Here is a 13,535-nt window from a genome sequence, read left to right as displayed (position 1 = left end):
ATGGAAAACACTGAAACGAAGAAGAAGGGGCAGGATGATAGGACGTATGTTACGACATAAGGGGATAACGCCCTTGGTACTAGAGGGAACTGTAGAGGGGAAAAACTGTAGAGGAAGGCGGAGCATGTGGGACGCCGGCCGCTGTGGCCGATCGGTTCTAAGCGCTTCAGTCCGGAACCGCGCTGCTGCTACGGTCGCAGGTTCGAATCCTGCCTCGGGCATGGATGTGTGTAATGTCCTTAGGTTAGTTAGGTTTAAGTAGTTCTAAGTTCTAGGGGCCTGATGACTTCAGATGTTAAGTCCCATAGTGCTTAGAACCACTTTAACCATTTGAACATGTGGGAGGAAGTTCAAGGCGCCGATTCATCATGGTAATCCAGGGAGCGGTTAGCATCAAACTTGCATTTCCGGATAAACAAGGCAGTTCTAGGTGAATAAGATTGGCCAGTAATACTGCACAACGTCTGTGACGAGTATGCCTGTCCCCACGTTCCCATGCAGTCTAACATCGGGACATTCTCACATACAGTTGCTCCAAATGGAGACCCTACAGTAAGACCCCTTTTAAACTGCCAGGTGCTGATAACGCTGTCTCATACGAGTATGCGGCATCTCTGTGTCCTTCTCTGCGATCACTTAACATCTGACGCTGCTCGCGCTCCCTTACATACCCTACAAGGCTTGGTAACAAAACAAAATACAAACACCACTAATGCACTCTGGTGGCCGTTCTACTTGTCACAGATAATTGCATCTCTAATCCTTCACATACCTGCCGATGGCGTGTAAGTGTACGAAGTTACACTGACATCCGACCATGGCTTCTCGGCGCTTCGCTTTTTTTGTCGGGCAGTGTACGTCGTGAACAGCAACGGTCCCTCGGGTACTCCGAAAGTTAACTTCACAAGTGACGATTTCGATCCGCGGAGGGCGACGCTTCGAGTTCTAACTGCCAGAAAAGTCCTCGGATCCATCACAAAGTTGAAATGAAATTCCGTGAGCTCGTAATTTATTCAATAGGCGACAGTGCGGAACTGCATCGAATGCCTTCCGGAAGTCAAGAAACACGAGATCAGCCTAGGTGCCTTTGTGTATTGCCTTCTGGGTCTCGCAGACGCTTAGAGCGAGCCGAATTTCGTAAGATCGCTGCTTGCTGAATTCATATTTATTCCTAAAGAGGATATTTTTAGTCTGCACAAAGGTCATAAAACGCGAGCTAGCTACGTGCAATACAATTCTGCAAAAGGTTAGAGTCAGCGTCAGATTTTATAAGTTATGAAGATGGGACTACAGTACGACATTCAATGTACTTCATTTCTACTTTCCAACGTGCACGAAACAATCTGCGTAAAGGTTCGTGATTACCAAAATGGAAGTCAGTATCGAAAGGCAAGATTTTTTTCGGCACGCTGCACCTTTTCTATGAGCCGCTACTCAACTTCTGAACGTCATTTGTTGCTACAATTCTTACTTCCACCGTAGAAAGATTTTTTTTTGAGAGGCGACAGCCCAGCAGATACTCACCCTCTTTGGTGCTGAACCTGTCAACGTCCGTCTCATTGACCTTGACGATGACGTCTCCCGCCTCTACCTGTCAACAGAACAGCATCACTGTTACAAAGATGTCGGTGCGCTCCATTTACCTAACAAGCAAAACCACTCACAGTTTAAAAACCAGCACAGTATGAACCTAAACAACACACACACACACACACACACACACACACACACACACACACACACCTCTCTCTCTCTCTCTCTCTCTCTCTCTACTTTTATTGTAGTGTATTGAACTGGGGACCTAGAAACGACGGGGAGGCGTCGTCCCCGCCGTAGCCCTCTGTGGTACACAACCCCACAACAATCAGCAGTCCACTCATCCCACCGCCGTCCCGAACCCAGGGTTATGTAGGGTTCGCCCCCCACCCCCGGACTAGGTGAATGCCGAGCTGATATCCATGTCCTGCTTCAGTTACATGGTTCGGAAACATTTCGAACACGTCGTCATGGGATAGCACTAGAGGCAGACAGATGGGGTACACAAATTCCATCCCAGAAAGCAGACGTGAGGCGGGGAGGAGGGGGGTTGGGGTGGTTGCCAGGAAGGTCATCTGGCTACACACTGCCAAATCCAGAACATGCCGACCCTGTGAAGACACGGGATAAGGCCTGGAATAAGAAGGAAGCTGATTGATACACATATAAATAGATGTTGGCAAAGCGACCATGTGTGAAGAGTATGGTCAAATGAAGTACCAGTCGAAGGTTAATTGTTGTGCTGCGCACTGCACTGCGTTTATACGCGCAGCTTATGACAGCGCTCCACTTGCAGATATACTGTAGTGTACGCTATTGTATTGTATTAAACCGGGGACCTAGAAACGACGTAGAGGCTTCGTCCCTTCGTAGCCCTCAGTGGTTCTCAACACAACGGGCCACAGCAGTCCACCCACCGCACCGCCGCCCCACACCGAACCCAGGATTACTGTGCGGTTCGGCCCCCAGTGGACCCCCCCCCCCCCCCCCCCCAGAAACGTCTCATATCCGACGAGTGTAACCCCAAATGTTTGCGTGGTAGAATACGCGAGCAATCGCCGACACAGTGTAACTGAGGCGGAATAAGGGGAACCAGCCCGCATTCGCCGAGGTCGATGAAAAACCGCCTTAAAAACCATCCACGGGGTGGCCGGCACACTAGGCCTCGACACTAATCCGCCGGGCGGATTCGTGCCGGTAACCCCCACACCTTCCCGCTCGGAAAGCAGCGCGTTACACCGCACGGGCTATTGTACGCTATTACTCACTCTGCTACTTGTTTCTTGGGCTGCCAACCTGTGCAGACAACCAGATGGCTTCATCGGAAAATAATAATAATAATAATAATAATAATAATAATAATAACAATTGCTGTGGTGCTACAGAAGAATGCTGGAGATTAGATTCGTAGATCACGTAGCTAATGAGGAAGTGCTGAATAGAATTGGGGAGAAGAGAAAATTGTGGCACAACCTGATTATAAGAAGGGATCGGTTGGTAGGACACATTCTGAGGCATCGAGGGATCGCCAATTTAGTACTGGAGGAAAGCGTAGAGGGTAAAAACTGTAGAGGGAGACCAATGGATGAATACACTAAGCAGATTTAGAAAAATGTAGGTTACTCGGAGATGAAGAGGCTTGAACAGGACAGAGTGCATGGAGAGCTGCATCAAACCATTCGTTGGACTGAAGGCTACAACAACAACAACAACAAACGGTGCCGATAAGGGTCGCCATTTTCGTTTTAACCTAGTAGACAATGTTAAAAAGTCACAACTCTTGTCTTTACGGATCACTGACCTGTAGCAATCCGATCTCAAGATATATTCTAGTATCCGACCACTGGAATGGCAAAACACAACGCTACAGCTCACGCCACGCAGTGCCTCCAACTGACTCCTTACAACGTCCTCCGCAAATAAAACGCTTCGGGATAGAGGTCAGAACGTCATAAAAAGGTAAAACTTTTCCAATTCTTCTTTCGCATGGGCATGGCGTTCAGAGTTGCATAATTATCGAAGGTTTTTAAATCCACCTTAACTATTAAAACATGCCTATTTACTTTACCATACGTTTCGTTTTATTCATTTAAAACACAGTCAGTGGTCTGAAATTATACGTATTTAGAATTTTTTATAGATCAAAAACCGTTCGTTTAATATGCTACGGAATTATAACTTTTACTTCCTGCATTTTCGTCTGATTTCTGTTTGCAGCAGGAATTGTGGCCACCGTGGACATTTTCGAAAAGCACAAGTTAATAAAAAGCTTCTTAAACAGTTTGTAGATCTAGTGACAAATCCAAAATTGTAAACATTATTCTAAAATAATGGCCATGTTTTAAATGAGTAAAATGTATGGTAGAATAAATATGCGTTTTTAGTGGTTGAAAGTAGAATCTGAAATGCTTCAGTTAAACAAACCCTTCAGTTCACCAGAAGCATGATAGCATGTTCTCCCATTAGGAACACGAGTTTGTTGGCATCTTCACTAAACAGTAGTCGCAGTACGAAACTACGAACATTATTTGAAACGACATATTTCCAAAGCTTCTAAGCGAAATGGGTTTAAAATAACTATTGCTAAGGATGAACTTTTAATTAAAAAAAACAGCTATAGTTGCATAAACCATTAAGTCACGAGACATTACATGACATGACAGATTAAGCATTCTGAAAGTTCTCAACACTCCCCCTAAAAGGGGTTGGCGGAAAGTGTCTAAACACGTCGAGAAATACATGCTTGAAGATAAATGCAGACGCTAGTCATGCCCACAGATTATGTTTCGTACCTGATGACGAAAGGCACCTGGGCAATGACCTCAATACGTTGCAAGCGTCAGCCGTGGTCAGAACTGTGTTCTGCGTAGTCGTGAGTGCATTATATCGGGGCTAAGTGAATTCGAACATGGGCTATTTATTGGTGCTCGTATGATGGATGGATAGAGGCCGAAGTGTGTGGTGTTACAAAAGACTCCGTATCAAAGATTTATGCCGGATACAGCGAAAGCGGAAAAACACCGTCCGCAAGTTATAACATGGGCGGAATTTTGTTTTGTGTGATCCTGACAAACATTCGTTGAAGATGATTGTGACGAAAAATGAGAGGACGACACTGAAAAAGCCACTGCAGAACTGAATGTCGCACTCACGAACCATGTCAGCACCAAAACAACACGAATGGTGCTCCGCAAGCTGGGAGTTGCAGGGCGAGTTGCATTTCCAAAACCATTCATCAGAGATGCAAATGGCCGTAACAGGAAAACGTGGTGCCGAAGCCATCAAATCTGGACTGTGCAGCAATGGAAGAATATCATTTGGTCGGAAGAGTCTTGTTTCACACTGTTTCCAACTTCTGGCCGAGTTTACATCCCAACAGCGAATCATGGTGGGACTTCGGTGACGATTTTGGCAGCCATATCATAGTATTCCATGGGCCCCAAGGTTCATCTGCAAGATCGCATTACTGCCAAGGATTATGTGACCATTTTGGCTGATCATGTTCATTCCGTGGTACAATGTTGGTTCCCCAATGGCGGAGTGTGTTCCAAGACGATAGGGCCCTTGTCCACAAGGCAAGCATCTCCCAATACTTGGTTTGTGAGCATGAGGATGAATTGTCGAATCTCCCCTGGCCACCACAGTCAACAGATCTCAATATTATTGAGCATTTGTGGTCTACTTCGGAGTGAACGGTGCAGTGTCGGTATCCCTCTCCATCTTCGTTACCTGAACTTATCAGCATTTTTCATGAAGAATGGCATGAGATTCCCCTGAAAACTGTACATGGGAATGGCGATGTCTTGTGTTTGCGGTGTTTCCATATTTTTGTCCAACCCCTGAAGTCGGCAGCACCGATCTATAAGAAGTGTTTGGAATACTACACTCATATTCACGAGGATCGAGGTTCACTTCCGCTTCCCGTCAGCTTGACTTCGTTTTTTCCTGGTTTCTGTAAAATAGCTTAATGCTGGGACGGCTCGCTAATTTTCCTTCCATCGTCTTCCAACTGTTTTCCTGACTCGCCTTTAATAACACCAGAGTCGACGAGTCCTAAAACCTCAACCAGTCCCACAGATTTTTAATGGTGGCATTAACGTCAGTTTAAATTAGCCGTAAACTATCCGCCAGACTGTAGTGGCATGTTTTTAGTGTTAGCAGCGCGAAGACGAGTGATGGAGAAGAAACACCGCGAGAAAGGGAAGTTTTGAAGAGAATGCAGAGTTCTGCAGGTCTTTCTCCCGGTGTTAGAAAACTCCAGCTGGAGTCTTTCCTTAGAAATACACGTTATAAAAGGTGTTCATTAATCTAAATTACTCGGTTTCTGACAGTGATCCCTTCCTTACACGAACGATCACTGAAGAAAATTCGAGGGGTCGTGTGATATCTGTACCCCCTATTGTAAATATGGTACATTAAATACGACTGACGCATGTCTCCACAAAGGAAAAGAAAGTTGCAGCTCAGATGTACACCGTAACAAGCGTTTGTCAGATGGATAAGCAAGCCTTTGGTAGTCAATCACAAGGTATAAAAAGTACTGTGCTGCTAAAGTTTGGCCGGACGCTGTGGTCGAGCGGTTCTACGTGCTTCAGTCCGGAACCCCGCTGCTGCTACGGTCGCAGGTTCGAATCCTGCCTCGGGCATGGCTGTGTGTGATGTCCTTAGATTAGTTAGGTTTAAGTAATTCTAAGTCTAGGGGACTGATGACCTCAGATGTTTAGTCCCATAGTGCTCGGAGTCATTTTATTTTGCTAAAGTTTGTGGTGGTACGTGTCATCCCACCGCTGGCAGTTAACAGCGCTCTCACCCCAGGCGATTAGTAGGAAAGGTAGTTGTCCCAGTGCGCGGAGATGGTAAAGATGGACAGGCTGCCAGAATTCTAATCGTGATTACCCTTTACCGCTAACATTTTTGCACTTATGGTTAGATTTTACCGTTACTGCTATTGATATCGAATTACACAGTAAGTTTACTGCTACCAGTCAATATTTATATATTTCAACGATGCACTTCGCGGATTTAAACCACCATAATGAGGGGGATTGATGTAGATTAGTACGACAAGTACCCGTATATGTTGTGCGCACGACTTGGGAGTAACCTGTGGCACTGTCAAGTAAAAGAAGGCAAAAACATTATTTCAATACATGACTCATAATGTTATGGAGGTCTTTGATTGAAAGGACGAACGAAAATATAAAAATAGATCCTGTGTACACAGGCTCCTTTGCCTGTCGTGTTACATCACGTGCACCATCATACTTCGTAAACACAATGGCTGGACTCCACTTCCCAAGCATTCTTCCAAATTAATCTCAGTCTGGTGCCTGCTTTTCCTTCGGTTAGTTTTATGCGATCATTCGATTTAAATCGAACCGTACGCACACTCCCAGTTAATTAATGGACGTGACTGCTTCCACTGATTGTTCTGCAAATGGCTCTGAGCACTATGGGACTTAACATCTGTGGTCATTAGTCCCCTAGAACTTAGAACTACTTACACCTAACTAACCTAAGGACATCACACACATCCATGCCCGAGCCAGGATTCGAACCTGCGACCGTAGCGGTCACACGGTTCCAGACTGAAGCGCCTAGAACCGCACGGCCACACCGGCCGGATGTAATTATACTAAAGTGGGTCTTTCTACCTATTTATGGAGAATACATTACATTTCGTTATACTCAGTGTCAATTTCCACTCATTGTATCAATCGACCCTCTGCAGGACTTTCGTAATTCTCTGCTACTTTCCAGCGTCGCGACTTCATTGTATCTAATAGCATTATCTGCTAACATTCTTGTGAAGCTACGACGTTATCCATTACGTAATTTACGTAGACTGTGAAAAATGTTTATCCTGTAACCACGGCCCGCACGAGAACATTTCGCCACATAAGCGACTTATTATTTGGCCTGCTCCTCCCCACCGTACATTTCCCCCAACGACAATTTTCGCAACTAATTGTGACACGCACTGTAAACAAATCTTGCACTTGGCGCCCCTGACGCCACAGACGGCCGCTATTACCTGTGACGCACCCTGTGTACAAATTTCGCACTAGGGACATCTCTGGCTCCCCAACCCTTGCAACCCTCCTTTGGAGTACGCCCAAAGTTGTACTTCTTTCTGAATATTTCTCTCGTTGTGAACGACATAATCTGTTCCATTTGCTAGGAACTCTTCAATCCAATAAGAAAGCTGGTCCGATATTTTGTATGCTGACGTTTTGTTTATGCTGTGCGAATTGCCTTCCGGAAGTCGTGGAACACGGCAGAAGCCTGGGCGCCGGCACCTGCTGCCTTGTGGATGTCGCGGACGAAGAGAGCGAGCCCTGTTTCACACGACCCACGTCTGCGGACGTAAACAAGCGGTAGGAGTAGGGCACACGCGGTGTTCCGGCGCATCGGGACGCCGCTACTGGGGCAGCAGGCGTCGTGTGGCAGCGGCGGCGCGCCGGCGGGACACGAGTACACAGCAGTCGGTGGCCGCGGCCTCTCCGCTCTGCTCTGCTGGCTGTTCTGCCTTATCGACCAGCCGCGCGTTCCCGAACGCCACCGGCGCCTAAGGTCAGAGGTCAGCCACGGCACATACGTGGCCCTCTCCCTACATGCCGGTACACGACAAAAATCATCACGCGTCCAGACGTCTGCAGCCGGTGCATCAAGGCCAGAGGACTTTGAAGCGGCAATGGCAGTGGGTGGAAGGAGAGCTGCAGGCGGCGAAGGGGCGAAGGTGCTAGGTGACAACATCCGCGGAGGAGACTAGTAGGATACCGGAGGGATCACGGCGTGAAGCGGCAGGCTGACGACAACCAGTAACAGGGTTCTTTACCTCGACAAGAAGTTTCGACGTCTGCCGGTCCGGTATGGCGGAGGGATGCTCAGTAACTAATGTAACACTTTTTTCCGAAAGCAGGTTGGTTTTATTCAGCTTTACAATACACCATATTATTCCCCACTCTTTTGGCTACAAGACACTATTTTTGAACATAATTTCCGTTCAATGTGACGGCCTTACGCCACCTTACGGGGAGGGCCTATATGCCCGCATGGTACCACACTACTCGTCGAATTCGGAGTCAACGTCTTACTGCATCATCATCCACGCACTGCTCCCCGCGGAGTGCATCCCTCGTCGGGCCGAACAGAAGGAAGTCGGAAGACGCGAGATCGGGGTTGTAGGACGTGTGAAGAAGAACAGTCCAACGAAGTTTCGCGAGCTGTTCTCGGGTGCGCAGACTTGTGTGAGGCCTTTGCGCTGCCATAGAGAAGGAGAAGTCATTTGCATTTTTGTGGCGACAAACACGCTTTCTTTCTTCAGATTACTGACGGTAGCACAATAAGCTTCCGAGTTCATTGTTGCACCATGACGGGAGACGTAGAACAGAATAACCCCTTCAGAGACCCACAAGTCCGTCACCTCGACTTTACAGACTGAGGGTGCGGCTTTGAATTTTTTTCGTCAGACTAGAGGTGGTGTGGTGCCACTCTATTTATTGCCGTTTTGTTTCAAGTTCGAAGTGATGAACCCGTGTTTCATCGCCTGTGACGATATTTGACAAAAAAACTGTCACGCTTACCCTCCGTAACGCGCAAGCTATACTCTGCAGATGGTCCTTCGTTGTCCTTTGTCGTTTTCTACTAGGCAGCGAGGAACCCAGTGGGCACACACCTTTGAGTTTTCCGACTGGTGGACGAGTGTACGCAATACCAATAGATACGTCCAGTTGAGCAGTGAGGTGTTTGACTGTTATGCGTCGATCACTTAGGTGTTCGCATATTCCAACTTTGGAGGAGTCACAGCTGGGTGCGGCGGGCCAGCACGAGAGAGACCGGACAGGTTTGCGCGACCTCGTAGCGATGACGACGGTCGCCTCGCCCAACGACTTATCGTGCTTTTGTTCATTACGAGGTCTCCGTAGACACTCTGCAAGCGCCCGTGAATATGTGCCATGTTCTGGTTTTCCGCCAAAAGAAACTCAATGGCAGTTCTCTGCCTGGAACGCATCTCCGTTGCAGATGTCATTTTGAAGGCTACGTATGCGCCGCCACCTACTGGACCTTCATAAAACTATAAGGGCTGAAGCCAGAAAATTCCACATTTTTTCAACAGAATTACGTATTGAACGCCCCTCGTAAATTGTTCCAAATGGTTCAAATGGCTCTGAGCACCATGGGACTTAACTTCTGAGGTCATCAGTCCCCTAGAACTTAGAACTACTTAAACCTAACTAACCTAAGGACATCACACACATCCATGTCCGAGGCAGGATTCGAACCTGCGACCGTAGCGGTCGCGAGGTTCCAAACTGTAGCGCCTAGAACCGCTCGGCCATCCCGGCCGGCTAAATTGTTCCATGTGAGAGTTTGTCCACCATGGGTCTGGTTACCGCGTGATTCCGGATACACACTGCAGAACCAATAGCTGGCCGGTGGACCGACGTCTCTATGAGACATACTCAAAAGTAGTTGGGCAGTAACACCGAAGTTCACAGATACTGTCAAATATAATCTCAGACATTTTCATGTTTTCTTAGCTGTAACGGCGTGCACAAGCTGATGCCGGTGACAGCAACCATCTTTCTGTATTATAGCTAACCTGGTAATACACTCTGTCGGAAATTGATAGTGACATACCAGGAACACCTCGAGCGGGCGCTACTAAACTCATCTTTCCTTCGTTTCCTTCTTTTTTCCTGGCGTTTACCCGTCTAGTACGGGATCTGCTTATTCAGGGTTCCTTAACTTTTATTCTTTTAATTTTATTCGTTGTTACCAGTGTTTTTCTTTCGTCATTGTGTTACTTTCGTAAAATAGAGAATGGCCGCTTTCAGTCACAATCGTGACTTTATTTCAACGTATTTCGAGCCCTTCAGGTGCTTTTTTTTCGGATGTGGTTTAATTCTGATCCAGGTAAGATTACAGTGGTATATTATAAAGCCGGATTCCCTCCCTGACAGTCGTCTAGGCAAAGAACGTCATGTATGCAGTTTGTTGTGAATCGTGTAAAATTTGTTCTGTGTGACAACATATTTTAAGTGTTTGAGTATCACATGACCTGTGGTGGTATTTGGGGACCAGCCCACCATCTGCCTCAATGAGCTTGGTAAACTGCCTAAGACCGCTCTCAGGCTGGCCGGCGTACCAGGCCACGATCGTAAAGCGCCGCGCCGACTCACCTCCCGTACTGCGCGTTACACTGTACTAGCAGGTCAAAACATAACTGACAGTCCAGTATTTTTATGCTTTTGAGACATAGTGATCAAAGTTTCGTCCTTATGGGACCTTCTTGTCAATATAGGAAAATGGGATTCATAGAGATGAAGAACACTGTGAGTACATGACGGAGACTGATCGTGTCTGACGTTACTGAACTTTTGAGGTGGATATCGCAAAACAGCATGCCTATAACTGGAGGCGAGATGTCGGACTGTAACTGACATTCTAGTTGCGTTGTGCAAACCACCTATACTGTCAACAGCTCCACCGATGTCAACTTACGTGCATTCTAGTAAAGGACACGATAGCGAGAGACCCACCATTACGAATTGATAATTCATCAGTAACAGGAGATCTGTTTACAGATATCTGGAGATCCATCTGGACGAAGGATGGAATTTCGCGTCACACATCGACCAGGTAGGTGGAAAGCCACTGCCCGTTAATAAGCACCGGACAACGGAAGTCTTACCTCCCTCCACGGATAATCAGACGGAAGCTTTCCCGCACCGTTGGTCGGGTACTGTTCTAGCCCCTAGGTGCACATATTGCGAAATGCACGGCTCTCCATGGCGGTAATAAGGATCCAACGTAACGTCCTAATAAGCTCTACAGCTACTTCTGCTACCTCTCCTACAGATGGGCTGCTAGTTACAATGGAATTATGTAGACTGGATTTATTAATCAATAGTTGAGGAAAGGTAATTTTGAAACACTAATGGGAAACATTTACCAAACAAGAGGGAATTAAGAGAGGAAATCTTAAACAAATGGCACGAACAGTGGGATGTATCCAGCAGTGCAAGAAGAGTGCGGGTTTTTCCTTAGCATAAGAGAAATATTAAAATTATTTCGAGCCATCCACAGGGGTAGTTAACCTTCTTTATTTGCACAGGAAGAGAGAACAGAAGTGTGCGGCTGTAGTGCCCGTCCAGGTATCCCAGAACACGTATTCTTCAAAGTCCTGCTCCCAGCAAGATAGTAGTGGCTAACGAACAATAACAGATTGTAAATGATGATGAGAAACTAAATATTCTAGATACCCTAGCAAATAAAGTATCAGACTTTGCACAGCAGCAATATTCCAGACAAGCAAAAATGGACTTTAGCACCAGTGGCAGATTCGGCTTGCCAGTCACCCTGCTGCTTATCGGGCAAGACATAAAAGATGGAGTGGCATAAGAGAGGTTCCTGACAGACACCCCCCCCCCCCCCCCGCCGCTGCCTTTGGTTACTACTGAGCTCGAAATATGGAGAATCCCTGTCATGTACGTTGGTGGTCCCTATCTGCTGATGACTACTTTAAATAGCGCTTAGTGCTTGCAGATTTAGTTACTGTAGGTGTAGGAGCGCTGTGTAGTAGGTTAGTAATGGTACTGGTTAAACCACTGTAACATTGGGCACTTACAGTAGTAGTTCCGGATACCAGAAATCAGCGTCCACCTCGCAGAGACGGAAATTTGTTCGGAAGAGCACAACAGACCAAAAGGCCATGTGTACTAATACAAAGTGTCTAAGCTATTTGGCAAAGTAGAAACCATTGTAAGTAGCATAACAATTCTATTAATAAATGTAGTACGGCCCATTACATGTAACTTTCAGAAATTGAGTTCATCATATACATACATGTAATGTAAAAAAAAAATGTACTGAGGATACTTAAGTGTAGGGTATCTTTCGGGCTTAGTGAAAGGTCGAACAGCTGACATGACGGACATTGGAGCATCATACCGACAGATTCCACAGACAGTTGGCTACAGCGCAACGGATGCACGACGAGTGCTGACGAGATGGAACCAAGAAAACAGTGTGGCAGGAAGAATCGGCGCGGGACAATCCAGAACGACTACACCAAGAGAAAATCGTATGATTACAGGCAGAGCGTCACTATCAACAGTGGGAACAGATAACTGGAAGCTGCGTTGAGATCTCGAGTTTCCATGTGTCGTTTACCTCTGACACCGTATTACAGCAAGACTTCCGTGGTGTAGAGTCAGCGTCAACTGGGACACAGTGGTATTCAGTGGAGAGTTTTCTGCTTGCGACGTTCAAATCGACGCCAATGTGCCCATATAAGACGAGGTGAAAAGTCACAGCAATCACCGATTCTTAAGAACCATACCTCTCCAGCTCCTGGAATTATGGTGTGACGGGCTACTACATATGATAACAGGGCAGATTTGGTAACAGTTGGAGAGGCTGAAAGCTCGCCAGTGTGCGACAAGAAAGGTACAGTCTGTTGTCTTATCGTTCATGACAGGCGTAAAAAATTCCATATTCCAATAGGATAATGCAAGACTCCACATTGCTGCTCACACACAAACGCCTTCAAGAATGTACGTATCCTTGAATAGCCTGCTGGTCCCCTTGATTTGTCACCATAGAGCGTGGGTTTCTGGAATCTGTGAAAGGTGATCTGTTTTCACGAAAGCTAGGGATGTATAAAATTTCTTATCAGAGTGGCAAAAACACGAATGAGGCATCGAACACGAGCGTCACACCCGCATTCTATAAATGGTTCAAATGGCTCTGAGCACTATGGGACTTATCATCTGAGGTCATCAGTCCCCTAGAACTTAGAACTACTTAAACCTAACTAACCTAAGGACATCACACACATCCATGCCCGAGGCAGGATTCGAACCTGCGACCGTAGCGGCCGCCCGGTTCCAGACTGTAGTGCATTCTATAGGCCAGTGGCTAAACCTTATTTCAACTGACCATTCCTTACGGAAAAATCAAGATAGCAGCCACAGCTATATAGTACTGGCTGC

General features: G+C 46.6%; 1 protein-coding gene across 5 annotated transcripts in view; it reads right to left on the bottom strand.

The window, feature by feature from the left end:
- LOC126092591 (PH and SEC7 domain-containing protein) overlaps nucleotides 1-13,535 on the bottom strand; it is an 836,662-nt gene that overhangs the window by 283,835 nt on the left and 539,292 nt on the right. For all 5 annotated transcript variants that reach the window (XR_007521367.1, XM_049908287.1, XM_049908295.1 and 2 more), the window contains exon 2: nucleotides 1,525-1,591. Coding sequence is in view for 4 of the 5 variants with exons in the window: in XM_049908287.1 (XP_049764244.1) it covers nucleotides 1,525-1,591 (67 nt within the window). In the remaining variant the exon portion in view is untranslated. The remainder of the gene's footprint in view (nucleotides 1-1,524; nucleotides 1,592-13,535) is intronic.

This window comes from Schistocerca cancellata, chromosome 1 (assembly GCF_023864275.1).
Source record: "Schistocerca cancellata isolate TAMUIC-IGC-003103 chromosome 1, iqSchCanc2.1, whole genome shotgun sequence".
Taxonomy (NCBI): Eukaryota; Metazoa; Arthropoda; class Insecta; order Orthoptera; family Acrididae; genus Schistocerca; species Schistocerca cancellata.
Note: the sequence above shows the minus strand (reverse complement) of the source record. Positions and strands in the feature narration are given on the sequence as shown.